Source organism: Talaromyces stipitatus, genomic scaffold (assembly GCF_000003125.1).
Source record: "Talaromyces stipitatus ATCC 10500 scf_1105507295527 genomic scaffold, whole genome shotgun sequence".
Taxonomy (NCBI): domain Eukaryota; kingdom Fungi; phylum Ascomycota; class Eurotiomycetes; order Eurotiales; family Trichocomaceae; genus Talaromyces; species Talaromyces stipitatus.
Genome location: NW_002990114.1, coordinates 3,748,350 through 3,765,342, shown reverse-complemented (window position 1 = coordinate 3,765,342; position 16,993 = coordinate 3,748,350). Strand labels below are relative to the sequence as shown.

The 16,993-nt window shown below is 45.8% G+C and overlaps 4 protein-coding genes across 4 annotated transcripts, besides 1 other annotated feature; 2 read left to right on the top strand and 2 right to left on the bottom strand.

Moving 5' to 3' along the window:
• Positions 1-1,879: 1,879 nt before the first annotated feature.
• On the top strand, positions 1,880-3,307 carry TSTA_094120 (uncharacterized protein; the record flags this gene model as incomplete). The annotated part of the gene is made up of 4 exons (XM_002479084.1): positions 1,880-1,942; positions 2,009-2,191; positions 2,367-3,110; positions 3,164-3,307. The coding sequence occupies 4 exons, from the start codon at positions 1,880-1,882 to the stop codon at positions 3,305-3,307; spliced, it is 1,134 nt and encodes a 377-aa protein (XP_002479129.1).
• A 496-nt stretch (positions 3,308-3,803) lies between these two features.
• TSTA_094110 (autophagy protein Atg27, putative) lies at positions 3,804-4,962 on the bottom strand (the record flags this gene model as incomplete). The annotated part of the gene is made up of 3 exons (XM_002479083.1): positions 3,804-4,002; positions 4,067-4,616; positions 4,686-4,962. 3 exons carry the CDS (start codon positions 4,960-4,962, stop codon positions 3,804-3,806), a joined length of 1,026 nt encoding a protein of 341 aa, XP_002479128.1.
• An 809-nt stretch (positions 4,963-5,771) lies between these two features.
• Positions 5,772-6,408, top strand: TSTA_094100 (prefoldin subunit 4, putative; the record flags this gene model as incomplete). The annotated part of the gene is made up of 4 exons (XM_002479082.1): positions 5,772-5,789; positions 5,889-6,023; positions 6,090-6,157; positions 6,216-6,408. The coding sequence occupies 4 exons, from the start codon at positions 5,772-5,774 to the stop codon at positions 6,406-6,408; spliced, it is 414 nt and encodes a 137-aa protein (XP_002479127.1).
• Positions 6,409-6,782: 374 nt separating this feature from the next.
• Positions 6,783-9,320, bottom strand: TSTA_094090 (C6 transcription factor, putative; the record flags this gene model as incomplete). The annotated part of the gene is made up of 4 exons (XM_002479081.1): positions 6,783-7,893; positions 7,978-8,751; positions 8,804-8,901; positions 8,964-9,320. The coding sequence occupies 4 exons, from the start codon at positions 9,318-9,320 to the stop codon at positions 6,783-6,785; spliced, it is 2,340 nt and encodes a 779-aa protein (XP_002479126.1).
• Positions 7,945-7,966: a microsatellite.
• Positions 9,321-16,993: the final 7,673 nt, after the last annotated feature.

The window sequence follows — 16,993 nt, the reverse complement described above, 5'->3', positions numbered from 1 at the left end:
CAAGTCGTTAACAGAAGTAGTTCTTGCTAGGTTATATATGCCAGCCTCCGGCGATGAGACCTCTAATTTTGATCGTATTCGCTATCGAGGTCCTCTGGTTTCCGATTCTGGCCGCAGTTGTTAATTCCGTCTTCACGTCCGGGCTCTTAATTGCAGGGCTGATACCAGAGAAGACTTTCATCGTATTTCTCTGAAGACGGGTAGCATAGGTTACGATAGTTGAGCGATTTCAGGGAACGATATGGTATGAGTCTCTCATGATCTATCCCATAATCTCCGTCTGGACGAGGAGGGTTTCTCGAAAGTGGTGATAGGGGCATGTAACGGCAGGGTTGTGTAAGTTCTGTTCTTTTGGTGATGTTATCCCTGAATTCATGATACAGTGCTGCGATCTTGATGGAAGTAAACTGGATGAACGTTGTCCTACCATTGCGTAGAGATAGTATCAAGACGGTCGTCTGGCCCTTGAAGATTTATTATATCTCTCACGATAACTCGATTATGTCACTATATCGACAGTCTCAACGTCATGAAGACAATGAAGCCGTAGGGTTGAGAGTGCAAAGGTGCGAAAGAACCGAGTAAAAGGCTTCATTCCAGATTTGGCAGTCACGATGGCGCAATCGCGAACCTGCAACCTCAGGCACCGATTCCCTACTGGGCAGGCACCTTCCCTGAATAGTTACGAGAGAATACCCAGGCCAATAGCACCTTCCCCAAAGCCATTGATGGAAGTCATGTGAGCTTAAGATATGAAATCATCCTTGATAGTATTCATCCTGCCTATCCTCCTACATCCATCTCTCTACTCTGCTGATCGTGTGTACACTATCCTTTTGCGTACAAGATATTACAGTTGCAGTCTCAATCAATATGACCCTGCTGAACTTTCGACAAAAATCATAATACAGACAGGGCCAACACCACGCAATGCGCATGCAACCGCCATCTAGTCAATGAATCATGAAGGTGTATGCAACTATGGTCAGGTTACTCAAACACAACCTGCCCAATTCTTCTATTCGCCGACTTCTTACCTATAATCTAGGTACCTCTCGATTATCCACGGTAACAGCGGAAGCAACAAAAACCTGACCGCAAGCCGAGTCTGATATTTGCCTACCGTATCTAGCATGGAATCAGATTCTGCTTACCAATAGTGGAATAGACGCATGGTGGCACAGACATGGCCAGACACCGAGTCGAGTAGATCTCACGCTGAGCAACAAATCTATTACTCAAACAATAATGGGAATCGATGGAGTTGGCAAACTTGGCTATCCCGTCCGAACCCACCCCATCTCCATGGTTGGTGGCCTTCTGACAACCTAGGATCTCTGGCCTTGTGGTTGGTCCCTGGCGACATTTACTGGCTCCATCGATTTACTCCAGAGTCCAGACTGTTTCGTATTTTTGGCTGGAGTCAGGGTTTCCCAGTGCCCCCGCCCTTGCATCACCCCAAAGGCATGTCCAGGCAAGTCGACTGATTGGAGCGATTAGATTACAGTGGTGAGATGGACTGGTCACTGGACAGTACCGATGGCAACCACTATTAATACCATGCATACTACAGAGAGCAGAGATTTTTCTACTTTTTTCTTTCTCATCGTCCCTTCAGCATCATTCTGGTGCATGCGATTTCCCAAATACGTGGTGAGTCCCTTCCACCCAAGACAAAGCAACTTAGTCATCCAATTTAACTGGATGCACGTGTTTTGGCAGTTGACTGACAGGAATCGCAGGCTTACAGGCTGAATCTTGCGTGATTGCTGCAACTTTTGCGTGCTCTCGCAAGCTCCCGTCCAAATATCTGATTCTGCTCGCTTATTCGACCAGCTTTTAGTGGAGACTTGTTCGATATTTAATGATCGATTCGATCATGTCGGCTAAACCCATCTTCGTCGCTACCCATCCGAGGGCATGCTCAACGGCTTTTGAACGGGTATGCACATCCCTTGCTGTGTAGCTTTTTGAGCCAAGATGATGAATCTGACTAGCGCAAATTCAGGTCTTCATGACTCGCAGGGACTCTCTGCAATGCATCCACGAGCCATTCGGGGATGCTTTTTACTTCGGCCCGGAAAGGCTGAGTGCGAGGTATGAAAATGATGAAAAGGCTCGTCTGGACAGCGGTTTCAGTACCTCCACCTATAAAACAATCTTCGATCGCATTGAGAGCGAAACCACTGAGGTACGTTTACCTTACGTCTTTCTCGTTTCATCCATTTGTTCTGTCTGGCCACGCTGAGGAATTCTTGGCTCCAGAGGGCGATGTCTTCCATCTGCATGGTCGCATTTGGCCATAACGCATCTATTAGCACTTTGCTGAAGAATCAATTGTGCCCAAACTTACCTTGTGAATCCAGGGCAAACGAATCTTCATCAAAGACATCATCCACTATTTGGTCCCTCCCGACGGAAAACCAGCCAGTATCGCTCCATCTCTGTTCAAGGTGAAGCGTGGTATCGGCACCAATGGCGAAATCAACGGCCTCACCAACGGTCACGCCGAGGTCAATGGCGTGACTACGAATGGAGGGACTCCAGTGAAAGCTGAAGTTCCCCCATACCCCTATCCGACTGAAGCCGAGCCAGGAAACCCAACAGTGGTACCTCTGGAGCTTCTGTCCAAATTCCATTTCACTTTTCTCATTCGTGATCCGCACTACAGTATCCCGTCTTACTTTCGATGCACAATTCCGCCGTTGGACGACGTGACCGGCTTCCATGAATTTTCTCCGTCTGAGGCTGGATACGACGAAGTGCGTCGAGTCTTTGATTACTTGCGCAGCGTTGGTTTAATCGGACCTCGTGTGGCGACGACGACGCATGCAGAGGATACAGCTAATAAGCAGACCAATGGAACCACTCACCGTCATGATAACGGTAGCATGGGTGTCGAAATATGTGTCATCGACGCAGATGACCTTTTGGACAATCCGTCTCTTATGATTGAATCATATTGTAAGAGCGTTGGTATTCCATTCGAACCTGAGATGCTCCGTTGGGATACAGAGGAAGACCATGCGTATGCCCGTGCCGCATTTGAGAAGTGGAAGGGCTTCCACGAGGACGCTATTGCGTCGAAGGAACTCAAAGCTCGCACTCATGTAAGTTCGCTTCATAGCGTGTTATACGTTGGATGAAAACTGACATCACATAGAGCAAGTCATTCAAATCCGAGGAAGAGTTCGATGCCGAATGGCGCGAGAAATTCGGCGAGAAAGGGGCGAAGATCATCCGAGAGACTGTCAATCGCAACATGGCGGATTATCATTACATGAAGCACTTCGCACTAAAGGTTTGATTGTCACGAAAGACTTGCATGGCTGGTGAGGATAGTACAACGGTTCATATTGTTCAATGCAGGAGATGATATTGCTATTACACGATTATTGACGGCCTCATGATTGATTTCGGTCACTGCGGAATTCTTATCTATCAGATCGCTTATCCATATCCCATTACGATGCGTTGCTTTGCTGGTTTTTTAGCTTGCTGAATCAATTGCTTCAACAAAGAAATGTAAATGTAGGTCTACAGTAAACAACATCATATTTGTAAGATATCAGACGTATATCTCATTCTCAAAGTGCATACCTTGATGGGTGTACATGTATCCCAATACACCAGTCCAGACCAACAAAAAATATCAAGCAATTATATATCTCAGGCTGATCTAGACAATGTCAACCGAACAGAAAACAGCAACCAGAAAAAGAAAACGAAATGAAACCAGCAATCATAAATGTACACAACATCAAACCAACACATGAGTTTACAATAATCAAATATCTATGATTTTATACAGCGGCATAACCTCCCCTCGAGCCCCCAGAACCTTGTAAGGTATTAATGACTCGACGCATCCAGTCATTGAAAATGTAGGGAATATCACGAATCGTGTCAGAGTGTGGGAGGAGGTCCCAGCCACGGGCGCCGTAGCGGTTGTAATTGAGCCAGGAGCCGAAGATGAGGTAAGATGCGATGCAGAGGAAGAGGCTGATGAGACTGTGTCAGTCTTAAATGCGACATTGAAGGATAGAGATGGGGGGAGGTTACTCACATTATAATCAACCATGTGAAGAATCCCCAATGACCACTACTGCTATTACCACTGCCAGATCCAGGATTATCGCGTTTGTAATCTTCACAGGCGTATTTCGTCTTCCAATCCAGGCGCAATATGAAGTTTTCGTTCTCTAGGCTGAAACTCTGGAACGTCAAACTCGGGGTTTGGGGTTTATTGTTCTCATCGCCATCTTTGTTATTACCATCATCACCTTTCTCCCCATCATCACGACGACGAAGCTTCGCATCCGTCGCCTGATCCAAATCATCATCATTCTTAAGTCCCTCCAACCCCGTGCGACCCGGATCACATTGAAAATCAATTATGGCTGATGCGGGATACTTCTTTTTCAGCTCTGGTTCTGGTATTGTGCCTCCGGATATCTTAACGCGGATTCCTTCTGTCGCAGGGTCGATGGATTTTAATAATGTTGTTTCGATATCCTTTGATCCGCCACCGAGGGAGTTTTCGTAGCCTGCGATGGGGAGGACTTTTAAGGTGTCTGTTCGGCCGTCTAGATAGATGGTTCGCTCAAATCCGCAAACTGTACAGTTTGTATATTAGTCACTGAAAGACAATACACATACTAGCGACGAAAGAAAAGAGAATTTACTGTTTCTCGACGTCCCGCATTTCTGTCCTTCGCGAGTCGCAGCTCCTTTGAGCGTATTGCAAATATTCAAGACATAGGTCGTGTTTACTGAGATATCGTCGATTTCCTGGAACTCGGTGATCTCGTGTACACCACCCAGCGGACTTAGGTCGAATTTTACTTTATCAGCAATAATGTTTGCGCAGTCGAGGCTGATGGCGTATGTGAATGACGGGAGAAGGAGGAGGAGTGATGATGCCAACCCAGCCAGTGTGGAGCGTTGTGTATGAGTTCGCATGGCGGCGAGATTGTTCGCTGATGAAATGATTATAAAAGAGTGACGATTAAATCAGAAACATTGATATGTTGAACGAAAGGACGACCTGTATGGATTCGTTGTTGGGAAAGGTGTTGGTGCGGTTTTGGGTACGGAGATTGATTATTAGAAAAGATGATGATGACGGCTCGAAGCCAAGGCTGCTAAGCATTAGGCCATGAACACAGGTTCTGATTGGTCAGCAGGGATCAACCAGATACAGATACTGTTGACACTTTAGGTGAGATATGGGAACTGGAAAGATGCCCTGAGTCTAAATGTATTCAAAGTAGAGTAAGGGTTGATTGTATCTGCCCGACTGAATCTTAGGAAGAACTGTAGATGATGTCACGCGACAATCTGGACAGCTCGACAGCTGACATTAATCCTGGACAGAACCTCAATGTTCATATGACTATCATTATATTGAATTCAGCATTGAAGAATTATAAACAAACCTTTCTCTCAAAATAGCAACTGGAATTTGTCTGTGTAGTCAACACCTGTTAGAATATAAAGTACAGTTTACATACCAATACGAATATTTACTCTATCGTGCTGAAACATCTACATACAAATCACTCATCATTGTAAACCGCAATACCGTAAAAATTACACATACATCGACTAGTGTGCACGGGCCACATGCGGGATGAATAAAGTGATCAACTTTATACCGATTTTAATTCCACCACTACTACTACGTACATAAAAGAACAATTAAGCCATTAAGGGGGAAACATCACGGAGAGATAAACCACATCAAAATCCGCATAGAATCAACAGTCAAAATGCTACAACATCGAATGGTACGTGGATCATGAAAACATCGGCAATATCGACATCCCACTTATCCCTAATCCTAAATCCATACACGAAATGCATGGACAAGAACTGACCATAGACAGTTATCAAAAGACGAAGAAGCCGCAACCGGCTCTGAGGATACAGAAGTCCGTCGCGAAGATCAGGACAGAATCAATCGGTTTAGTAGACTGCATCAACGAGAGACCGTGCTTGAGGAGAGGTTGAAAGCGAAGCAAGTTCGTGAATTCCTCTCCTCGATTGACTATCAAAAAGCTTGACAGGGATGCTAATATCGCGTATAGAAAGATAAAGAAGACCTCGAAGAAGTCTCGACTGAATTAGAACTAGCGGATGAAGACGAATTAGTTCCGTGCGTTATCCTCTTCTCGTCGGTGTGTTATTGATCGTGGGACTAATAAATATGATAGATACAAAATAGGAGACTCATTCGTGCATCTCCCCCTCGAGCAAGCACAGTCCCTTTTGTCCACATCCACAGACGAAATCGACAATGAAGTCTCTCGTTTAGAGGATCAATTGGGCGAAATACGCGAGGAGTTGAGCGGTCTGAAAGCTGCGCTTTATGCGCGGTTTGGAAAGGCTATTAATTTGGATGTTTGATTCTTTGCATTGGTTCGGAAGGTAGACTGTTTAGTGAGTAGTTGAGTAGACTTATGTGAATTTATCTAGGCGATGCTGGAAATGAATCACAACCCTGTATCCTATGACCCCAAGCGGAACAGCCAAATACTATGTCATGTCAAATCCTCAAATAAATTATGCATTTCGCGCCTCTTCTATATGAGTATAGTCGTACAAGTTCTACTAAAGAAAGAATCGTTGCTCATTTTATAACATAATGGAACGAATAATCCCACATGATCTCCACGGATTCCACCGTCCTCATCAACTCAAAACGCCTCCGCAAATCGACGAAATCAGACGCAGATCCCTTCCCTCGCTAATGCGACAATAGATTTGACAGAAAAAAAAAGCTAAATAATGTTCGCGATAGTCATGCGCGAATTAGGCGCACTCGATCGAGGAGTGCTGCCTGGTGACTCTTCGATCTTATGAAAAGCAGGAGCCGGAACCCTGACTTGCGGGATATCTCGTCGGTCATAGCCGCGCTGACGTAGTTCGCTGGCCAGGTACTGCAATGTTCCGTCAATCCAGTCCCAGCCCTCCCATTCCATGTCATTAGAAACCTTGGCTGCACCGCCGGGGGTCGATGATGAGTACGGCGATGATTGCGGTGGCACGTTTTCAAGTTGTGTCCCTGTCTCGCTTCCTTGCCATATCCAACTGCCAGTCGCGGTGCTCTGCATGTCTCCTGAAACATAGGCAAGCATCTCTTCGTCTCGGTCAATTGGTGCCGTTTCATTGCGTCGTAGTCGATCCAAAAGGATCCTGAGGAAGAAAGTAACGTATCGACCACATGACACCATGGCAATATGATGGTCGCCAATGACTTTACAGACTTGGACACATATTAAGGCTGCTGGAAAGTCTTCTTTGAAAATTAAAATCAACAAGCAGCGCCAGATATGTGTGCACAGCATGGTCGACGCGGAAGAGGTAAGTGAAGTTTGCCAATCATTACGCGCTCCTCCATAGGCCGAGGTTGGAGCGGCTGGTGGTGGTGAATGCATGCATCTCGAGAGTACACGGGCGGTGTCCTGGGCAATCAAGAGACACTGAGCCAAGGCGGGAAACCGGACGTCAGGGGGGCAATACGGCGATATATTATGGCGATGTAGAATGAAACGTGCATTCTGAAGATAGACGATTGGTGCCAAGGAGCTCGGGTCAAGTAAGTTATCCGACTTTGGATGAAAATGAATAGGAAATGTCGCCAGACAAGCATTAAAATGACGATCAAATATCTCGAGTGTTGCAGGACTGACGACAGGAGACCTCAACGTCTTGGTGAGCTGTCCAATTGAGCGCACCACATGGATCGTAGCTAACAAAGAGTTCGTGTTCGAGCCTTCTGGTAGTCGAGCTCCCTCGACAATGAATTGCTCATCAACCGGACATGGTAGATCGACATCACAGTCTTGATCATTGATTGAAATCGGCTTGCCTAACTCAAGAGATAATAGCCTGTCGATAGCAGCATCATCGTCAGTAACCTGGCTCTCGGGCGTCAACAACAAAAAAAAAAAAAAAAAAAAAATCAGTTTATACCTATCCCATGCGTAAATTCCCCACCAAAGCCGCCTTCTCATTTCTCGCTCAACAGTTGACCATGGACCGGATTCGATATGAAGTCCAATATCCTGCGCGATTCGCACAGCCGAACCGAGCCAAACCCAGCTAGAAGACCTTGAGTTCATTTCATATAGAGCAATACTGGCGAGAAGCGAGACACGGGCCTGGTCAAGAGTGAAATCGTCCAACCAGATATCAACTATTGTTTGTGATACCAAAAGGTATGCTTGAGCGTCATGTCGTTTGTTTGATTCTAGAGAATGCATCACACCGCATGCGAAAACACCAAAGAGAACAGCCGCCCACTCTCGAGGAATTCCACGCAAGTTTCCCTGCTGATACACTTTATCATACTCGGCTGTGAAGCTCGGCCAGTGGATAATTGGCAAAACCGAGTGCACATATGCATGATACTGAGCTAGTAATCGATCCGCGAGGGCTTTCGAAGGGAGCGCAGGTCCGTTGTCCGTAATAAAGGAAGACGAGAGCACCTGTCGATATGGTGGAGGTACTTTGACAATGCCAGATCCAAAGGTGCGCACATTCGCACGCACTCTAGAGTAATCCTGAGATACTGGAGGTCGATTCTGTCGCACGGGTCGACCGCCGACATCTGGAAGTTTTAGCACTGGTTGACCGCTGACATCAAACTCAATATCCATCACATTGTCTGCTTTTAAAACACCTGACCGAAGTTGCTGTAGTTGCTGTTTAGTGCTACTGAGCTGTTTTTCCAGATCTTGGACTTGTCTTCGGATGGTCAGCAAAACCAAGGCGCAAAGGTTGAGTGGGGATAACGAACTTTATAGAAGACATGCGCCTGTTTGTTTCCTTGGTGAACTGACATCGAACCTTTCGATTCGAACACTCTGTACAGCTTGATGATTCGGAGGCGTCGCACTGTAAACTCGTCACTTAACTAACGACAATCCTACCTTTTGCGGTGTTGTGGCCAATCTTACCTTTACTTTACGTTCCCGACAAGCGTCACAGCTAGGATCCTTTCTTCTTTGCCGATAAGCTCTCTTCTGTTGGGGTTGTCCTGCAGCACCTCCCATATGAGGCGCAAGACTTGGGGCATCGGGAAGAGAGCCGTTCCCATCCGTCAAAACAGATGCGCGATCCGCCGGAGATCCGGATGCTGAGTCGTAAGAGTGAGTATAGGGTGAGGAAGTCGGCATAGGTAGCGTAGGGCCTTGTTGAGTAGGTGGATGTAACAAGTAAGCCATCTGTAATCCACTGCTTGGTCTGCTCGGAGGAGCAGATGTCAGAGCAGATGGAGGGGGCAACGAGGCCTGAGGAGATAGGGAAGACGCCATTGATGACCCGGAATCATACGAATGATTTTGATGGGAGGCTGCGGAAGGGTATGGATTCATTGTTGTCGCAATCATTGATGGTGGCATGCGATGCGACAGGATGCGGCTCAGCGGCGGAAGATGCGATCCGCAAGATCAGGCGCTGGTCCTCAGCATTTACCTTTAACTTCCTCCAGTTCCTCTTTCTTGTCCACTCTCTAGTCTCCAAATGTCGTATAATTCAAGGTGAACGACAATCCCTTGTCGTCGCTCGTAAGCTCAGGATTAGGAGGGGGAAACAAAGAACTAAAAGCGCATACAGTCAGGGGCAGAGGTGAAAAAGCTCTGACCTGACTCTAATAATCTACCGGATATCGACAACGATAGTGTAAGAAGCGAATGAATCTGCTGAGAGCGAGTGAAGTGAGAAAGAAGTGAAGTCAGATCAGAAGAGGAAGGAGCGGGACATTCCCTTAACCCGCCTAGCCGGGGCAGCCTGAGGTTGCTATTTCACCCTTAACACTAGATTGTATGTAAAGTATAACTTAGTTACGTCCTTAATTATTTAGTTACGTCCTGACTGGCGACCCAGGGCTTGTCTGCACAGGAACTTTTGGTTCGGAATTCAAACGAGCTGAACATCCAATCAAGTCTAGTGTCTGTTGCTTAATTCTACCCTTTCCACCTTCTAGTGTAAAATCTGGTGGGCTGACGTCTGGTCTTTTTCAGTTTCAGAGTTTGCGACTTTCCAGCCTCTCGGAAAGACTGGTGGCAACTTTTTTAGTGGATTCCGTTGTCTAGTATCCAATCTGCCTTGAGGGTAGCGACTCTTGCTTTACCTGGTTTGAGCTCTTTGCTGACTCTAGCCCGGCTTGAAATCCCGAAAATACGGACCACCGGCTTGTCGACTAAAGATCCATCTCTGTACGTATGAGAATACATTCTGCATGTAGACTTTGACTATGTCAATATCTTCATGATCGTCCTATTGTACCGGTCTCTAGTTGATCGATTTTGGTGTTTCTTTTCGGAAATCGGGCCCTGGTAATTAACAACTTGTATGTTCCGGTATCGCCAAACGATACCGAAAGTACGGCTAGCCTCTTCGGTCATGTTTTTAGACTAGGTCTATGCAAATCACATTTCGGGCAGTCTCGAAGGGGAAAGACAATTTCAAAAGCAGTGGATTCATGGGTGAAACCCGGGCAAGCCCATGGATCCCAACAGGTTAAGCTAAGGAGCATAAAAAAAGCCCAAAGCTCGGAATGACGCGAACTTTGAATGCCGTTTAAACTTCACTGTAATATATATGACCGGGCTGTAATTTACATGCGTATCTGGCGTAAATTACAATACAATACAGCATTGTCCTGGAAGGTCCCGAGTTATTCTAGAAAATCCAAACTCTCTCAATCGGCCAATAATTTGTACTCCGTAGTCCGTACAGACTACAGAGCGAAGATTCCATATGAAAGCCAGCGGAAAAAAATAAAAAGAAAAGCAAATCCCCCAATGCCGAGCCCGTCTAGCTTCGTTTCAGGCCTTTCAGGCCGGAGGCGAGCGAGCATGAGCGGAGACGTAAATGGGATGATCGCGGGGTGTTCCTTAGACCTAGAAATCCATCTTCACTTTTGGCTCTCTCTGTCCCTGCCAGCAGAATCAGTCTAGTGCAAGAGCGGATTCTAGCAAAGGACACATCCGTCATGTACGAGAAGTCCACCGACGAAAGAGACGGACATGATTGTAGGTAGATTAAATTAAGATCCCGCCAAGCATAACTTATCAGCGAGTTCGTCCGTTGACTAGCACACCTCGTATTTTTAGTCAATTCAGATCTCCCGAGCCGTCCAGGATTACTATGTAGTACATACCCTAATATGGATTATGGAGTCTTAACAACGCGAACGATGATACATTTACACCAATAGCATCACGGCTTCAACACTGCCACACCAGTGGATCAAAGTGTACGTATATCCTCGTCTCAGTCGTCTGTAATCCGAACATGATAATATATTTCTTCTGCAACAACGGGAAATTTACCGAATTAGCGCTGCATTATTTGCTTTTTTTTCATTTGTCTTGACTCTTTGATCCCTGCCTTCGGTTGCTGGTTCCCGCTGAGATATCTGTATTTGTAAGTGTGATCGAGTCTTCATTTGTATCTACATAGATATCGATGTACGCTGTACATATGTACAGGCTCTCGTCAGGCCGGACCAAATATTCGGCAATCCTAGCACCTGTCGCTCTTTATACTCATAGACCTTCGATTCGAAGCAGGCGACTGGTAGATAACGATATCCTGTCATACGGAGTACGGAGTAACTCTCTTTAGGGTTAATCTATTGCTACTTTCTACGACTAGCTCAGTAGATCGATATGAATTGGTTTTAATGTCTCAATTCTCGAAAAGAATTGCTTGCATTAATGAGATAGCTGTGTCAGTTGTGTCAATGTAGTACAGTACTATGCAGCTGATTAGATTCTATTTCCCTTGCCGAGTGCTCCGCGCGTGGACTGTGGGTCCACTTTCATCTGCTTAAATCCTCGCGCGCGTACCGACGCTACAACACTGTGAGAGTATGTAGTACAACATTGAATACACGCATCTACTATTCCGTGTTTACGCTACAAATTAACCTGATGCAGTCACATTCTCACTGAGCACGGAGTACTCCGTCCGTGTCTTTCGGGCTGAAGGGCTAAACGCCATGTCGTAATGCTCGGAGTATACTAACTAGGTTTCGGTTGACTAGAACACGCATCTAGCCAGCCGAAGATCCTAGAAAAATAGACACTAGCTTAATTAGTTGGCCCCAGTATCATCTATGACGATTCATGCCATGTCATGTGGCATAAAGGATTACTGCTTCGTTCAATCGCTCACCGCCCCGTTTCGCATACGTACCTTAGTACATACTATAGTATGTATGTTTGTGCTTCCGGTATGGCCTAGCATCCAGGGTTGGGGCAATTCGGGATTTGCATATCGAGACTTTAGCCAATGATAACTACGTTACCGGGTACATACATGTACGATCTAATCTGCGGGATACGGACGTTGTGTAACTTCGATCAGTGGATGAACTTGTTTGTGTACATCGGATAGTATCCAATCAAAGAGGAAGCTCAATTAGAACAACCATATACCACTCATGGAATGAAGGACGGAATGCAATCGCCCTAATACGAGTATTTTATCCCTCCGTAGAGTCCGTATTAAACCCATCACGCAGGTACACTCGGGGAAACAGGTCAGATGGGAAATTTCAATGGTAGATCGCAATGGACAACACGGTAAGCATTCCGACATCAATCCAGTCTGTTCCCGTTTCGTTGTTCACAGACTGTTCTTGTTTTTATTCCCATTGGACAATTCCTCCGGTTCTGGTCTGCCGATCATTATGAAGGGCTTAGTCTTACAACATTGAACTTATGTATCCGCACTTCGTACTATAATACAACTCCATAGGATGTCTGAGTATGGAGTAAATAGTTGACAGTGTGTTGCGTTCAGGCTCCTTGATTCCGCATGTTCAGGTGCGCCTACGTATTTACAAGAATAGGTAAAAGTACTGTATCAATTACCCGATTTACCAGGGCTCTCTCTGCAAAGTGCAAACCCTGGATACCTAAGGTATCAATCCTCTTGCCGAAAGAACCTGCCGCATGTCGTGCTACACAACTATAATAGCGTATCCGTATCTATCAACGGTCGTGACTCGTGGAAGATTGGGAGCCACTTATCGCCAATCCCCGACATGGAGCGTTCAGCCGGGTGGCGTCTGAACTTGCCCTAAACAGAGCAAACCGTATCTATCGCAACGGTGCTGATTGCAGTGCCAGAATGAATTGATCTCTGTACCTGAAGAAAAACTCTTGAATTTGTAAATTCATCTATCCAAGAATGTCGATAACCGAAGTGTAGAGATAAGCGCAATCTACCATCTGATCTATCAGACTCCGAGTCATAAATAACCTAGTCCCTTTGCACGCAGTCAGCCGCCCCATTCTACCCTTACACGCACCAACAGGGATGTTGTCCGATACGCACGACGGAAGTGGTAGACCGAACGGCAGATACCGCGGAGATCGTGCGGCGTCCTAGTCGTGATCCTGAAAGGAGACTGGACTCGACTAATTGATGCTCGAATGATTCGGGTTAGCAATTTCAGTGAAAGTCAGTTGACTCGGTTCATAATGCACATGAGAGGATTGCTACACGACTCGTTGTCTGATGATGCATGTGGCGATGAGCCGCTTTTTCGTTGCTTTTTCCCGTGTCACTGTTCAATTTTCTTATCTCCCAGTTCTCTTTTTGACAGATATTATATCTGCCCCGTAGTCTTTAAGCTCACAATATTCTAGGTTTCATTCTCTGAATTTGATAATATCTGTCCAGTCCAAGAAACGGTATGTAACATAGCTGAATTACTTGTTTACAGATACGGTAATACGCAGACCGTATTATGGCCTGGTAATAACGGACCCATTCGCTAGCGCACCATTGGTTGTCAGTCCGCCTTATGAGATCCAACTTAGACGCTAACTTCTTACAGGCATAGTCGCCGCTTGCTGCCGGAAATTTAAGTTTGTACGTTGCTCGGTCCATCCTGTCGTTCTCTCTGTTACAAAAGTTCTAATGGTCAGACACATCCTCAAAAAGAAACTTCAGCCAGTGTCGAATCCATGTAACGTCCGGGGCTCAGATCGCAAGTTCTGTTACAGTGTTACACAAGTTACACAGTTACACAATTACACGGTTACAGGCACGTATTCGGCAGATACATGCCTAGATGAGTTACTTCAGATGCGCCTCGTGGTTCGGGCGCAGTGCCGATGGCCAATAGGAATGCTTCGTTTGTTGAGATCCGAATGCTTAAAGTTTGGGTCAGATTAGGAATCTCACATATCCTCCGTGCAACAGCAACGGAGAGATTTTTTCCTTGATATTTTTTTTTTGCGCGAATCATTTCTTCTGTGCAGCAACAACCCTGTATGGAGTATTCCCAAGATCCAGAAACTTATCTTACGAGTTACGACGCGTATAAATAGATCTGCCAGACTGTCACGCCGTTACGGAGGGCTCCACTCGGCCCCAAATTTTCGGAGTCTTCTTTACCGAGACAAAGACGGTTACGTACCTTAGCAGGTGCTGACACTGCTGAGTAATGCTCAGTTTCAAACTGATTGTACTCGATACCGAAAGGACAACAACATACGCGTACCGCGATTTGTGAGACAATGCATCCCGTCGAGGGAACATGCATATGTAAGTAGGTAGGCCTACCTATGCTTGTTACTGTCTTGGCGTTATTGCCCACTATCTCAACAAGTCAGGTGGCAGTGCGCCGATCGTTTTTCTGATTTCTCAATGAGCTTCTTATCACCTTCCTGTTTCGTAACTCATAATAATTTTCCCGGTGGCTAAATGTAGAATAACATGCCCAGCTTACATTATCTCGTTACAAAGCAATGAAAGCACGGGGTAGAAGAAACAGACAAAGAGGTGTGTGCTTCGGCTCAGGGTCTGGTCCAAAGCGATCTTGTTACCCTCGACCCACCTCGTTTATCCGACGATTATGGCTTCCTCGGTTACGTTTAGTCTTTAGACAAGCAAGCTAGGGACCACTTCCAAGGTTGCTTGAATAATAATGATTACTGTGCGATCTGAGCACCACAGTGGTCCGTTCCTGGAATGAGGATACGGTACGGAGTTAGTTGACTTGCAAACTTTCTGCCGTATCTCTCTCTCTTGTTCATTACCTTTTTGAGCAAGTGGTATTCACCTTCACGCACTCAATCTATCAGTTGCACCACGGAGTATATATATATATTCGTGTCTATTATTCCCGAGGTCTTGGATGCATGTCATCGCAAGCCGGACCTTCCAGGGTAGGCAGGCATAGAGTCTAGGGCTTGCTGGGCCTCAGTCATAGTTCCATGCACTTATGTCGCCTTGCTTTCAAAGTCTTTTTTACATGATTTTTGAATTCAACCTCCCATAACTCATCCCGTCAATCTTATCGGTAGGGATCACGGCAATTGTCTTAGGTATTCTACTAAGTGGCTTGTGGTGGCAAACCAAACTTGGAACATCACGTACATTAGCAGTCTCCATCCTCGCTTCTTCACCTCAGGTTGGTCACCTTTATTGGTGGTTATCATACAAAAAGCTTCTAAAAAACATTTAGCTTCAAATTTTCATGTCAAACTTTATTCCCTGAATACTACGTATCCTTCCCATGACAATGCGTTGAGTGCCAAGTTCTTCAACTAAGATTTGATGTCATAACAGTCTGACCCCATAACAATGAGCTCAGAGGCTTTTTTTTTGTTGTTGCTCCGGATAAGCTGACCAGCAAATCAAGCATCGGGGCAGGAAGCCGCAAAAGGTGTTACTCAACCATATATTATATCCTAAGGTGCTGGCTAGACTACTTTGGTAGTAGGATCCCGTCGACATCGTCAACGGTCAATGAAGTTGTTCCGGATATGTTAGCAGGCTTATTGAAGTGCTTGCTCGCACCTGGTGAGTTAGCCACGTAATTGACGGGCCTGGAAGATCAGGGTCAAGATATTGCCTATCTCTGCTCTTGTGATCAAATTCGGACGACGAATTTGCCCTGTGTTTTTCGTTGATCACCAGTTGACTACAGTACCACTTCCATACATACCAGAGTCATGCTTTGATATTTGACCCGGCATTCCAGGGTCTGCTCCCGCGATCCTGACGTTTTGTTCCAGGCTCGCGCGGCCAAGTACTGCGCCCTTCTTGTAGCAACAGTTCCTTATTGATTATCATGCATACACGGGTAGTATTCTTGTTGCCTGGCCTGTACCATTGATTTGTTTTGCTTGTGGACGTATGCGACAACGACCAGGCCGTAATGTCCTCCGTATCGTTTCGCCCAGATGATAGTTGGGCTTTTCTTTGACTGATTTCAATAGAATCCAAATTCCTGTCCAGGTCCCAGCAAATTATCAAAGGTGCCGGACCTCATTCACTGTTGGTCTTGATTTTTTTTTAAGCTTGATTCTCGTTGCAAACTTTCCCGGAGTAAGTAGCGCGTCTGATGAGCTTTTGCAGTGGCATACATGACATTTCTGTTTTCCAAGATAAACGGTCCTTGATTGCCTCATAGCAGCTGAACCCAGCTGCACATCAGCATATAGAATATAAGCGTACTTAGTTCCGGACTCATCTCTTGCAGTCAAAGTCCGGAATTAGGCGAATTGCCCGGGGACCACTCTCCGTGAAGACACGCTCAACCTTCGTGACCAGTATTATCTTGATGAATAGTGGTGTAGTTTCTGAAGTAAAATGGTACTCAAAGTACCAGAAGGACAATTGAACGGGGAGAGCCCTGGTCAGTACGCATCCTCTGTCAGAGGAAACTCGAACAAGCCGGCATTCGATTTGGCGCTTCCTTCATATATACTTCCATGATTGGGAAGTATTTTCCATAAACGAGTTCGTTCGGGAATATATCATATGCATGTACTGCGACCTTCGTATAAGTGATTTTGAAATTTAGCATGATATAGGGGTCAAGTTGGTTTATGTAGGGTATCTCGGGGGGATTGAGCTGAGGCGAGAACTGTGAAAACATACCTCGGAATTTAATACCAAGGCTTTCCTGAACTTGAGGCGCTTCAGAGCATCCTAAGGTCTTTATTTGAGAGAGTAC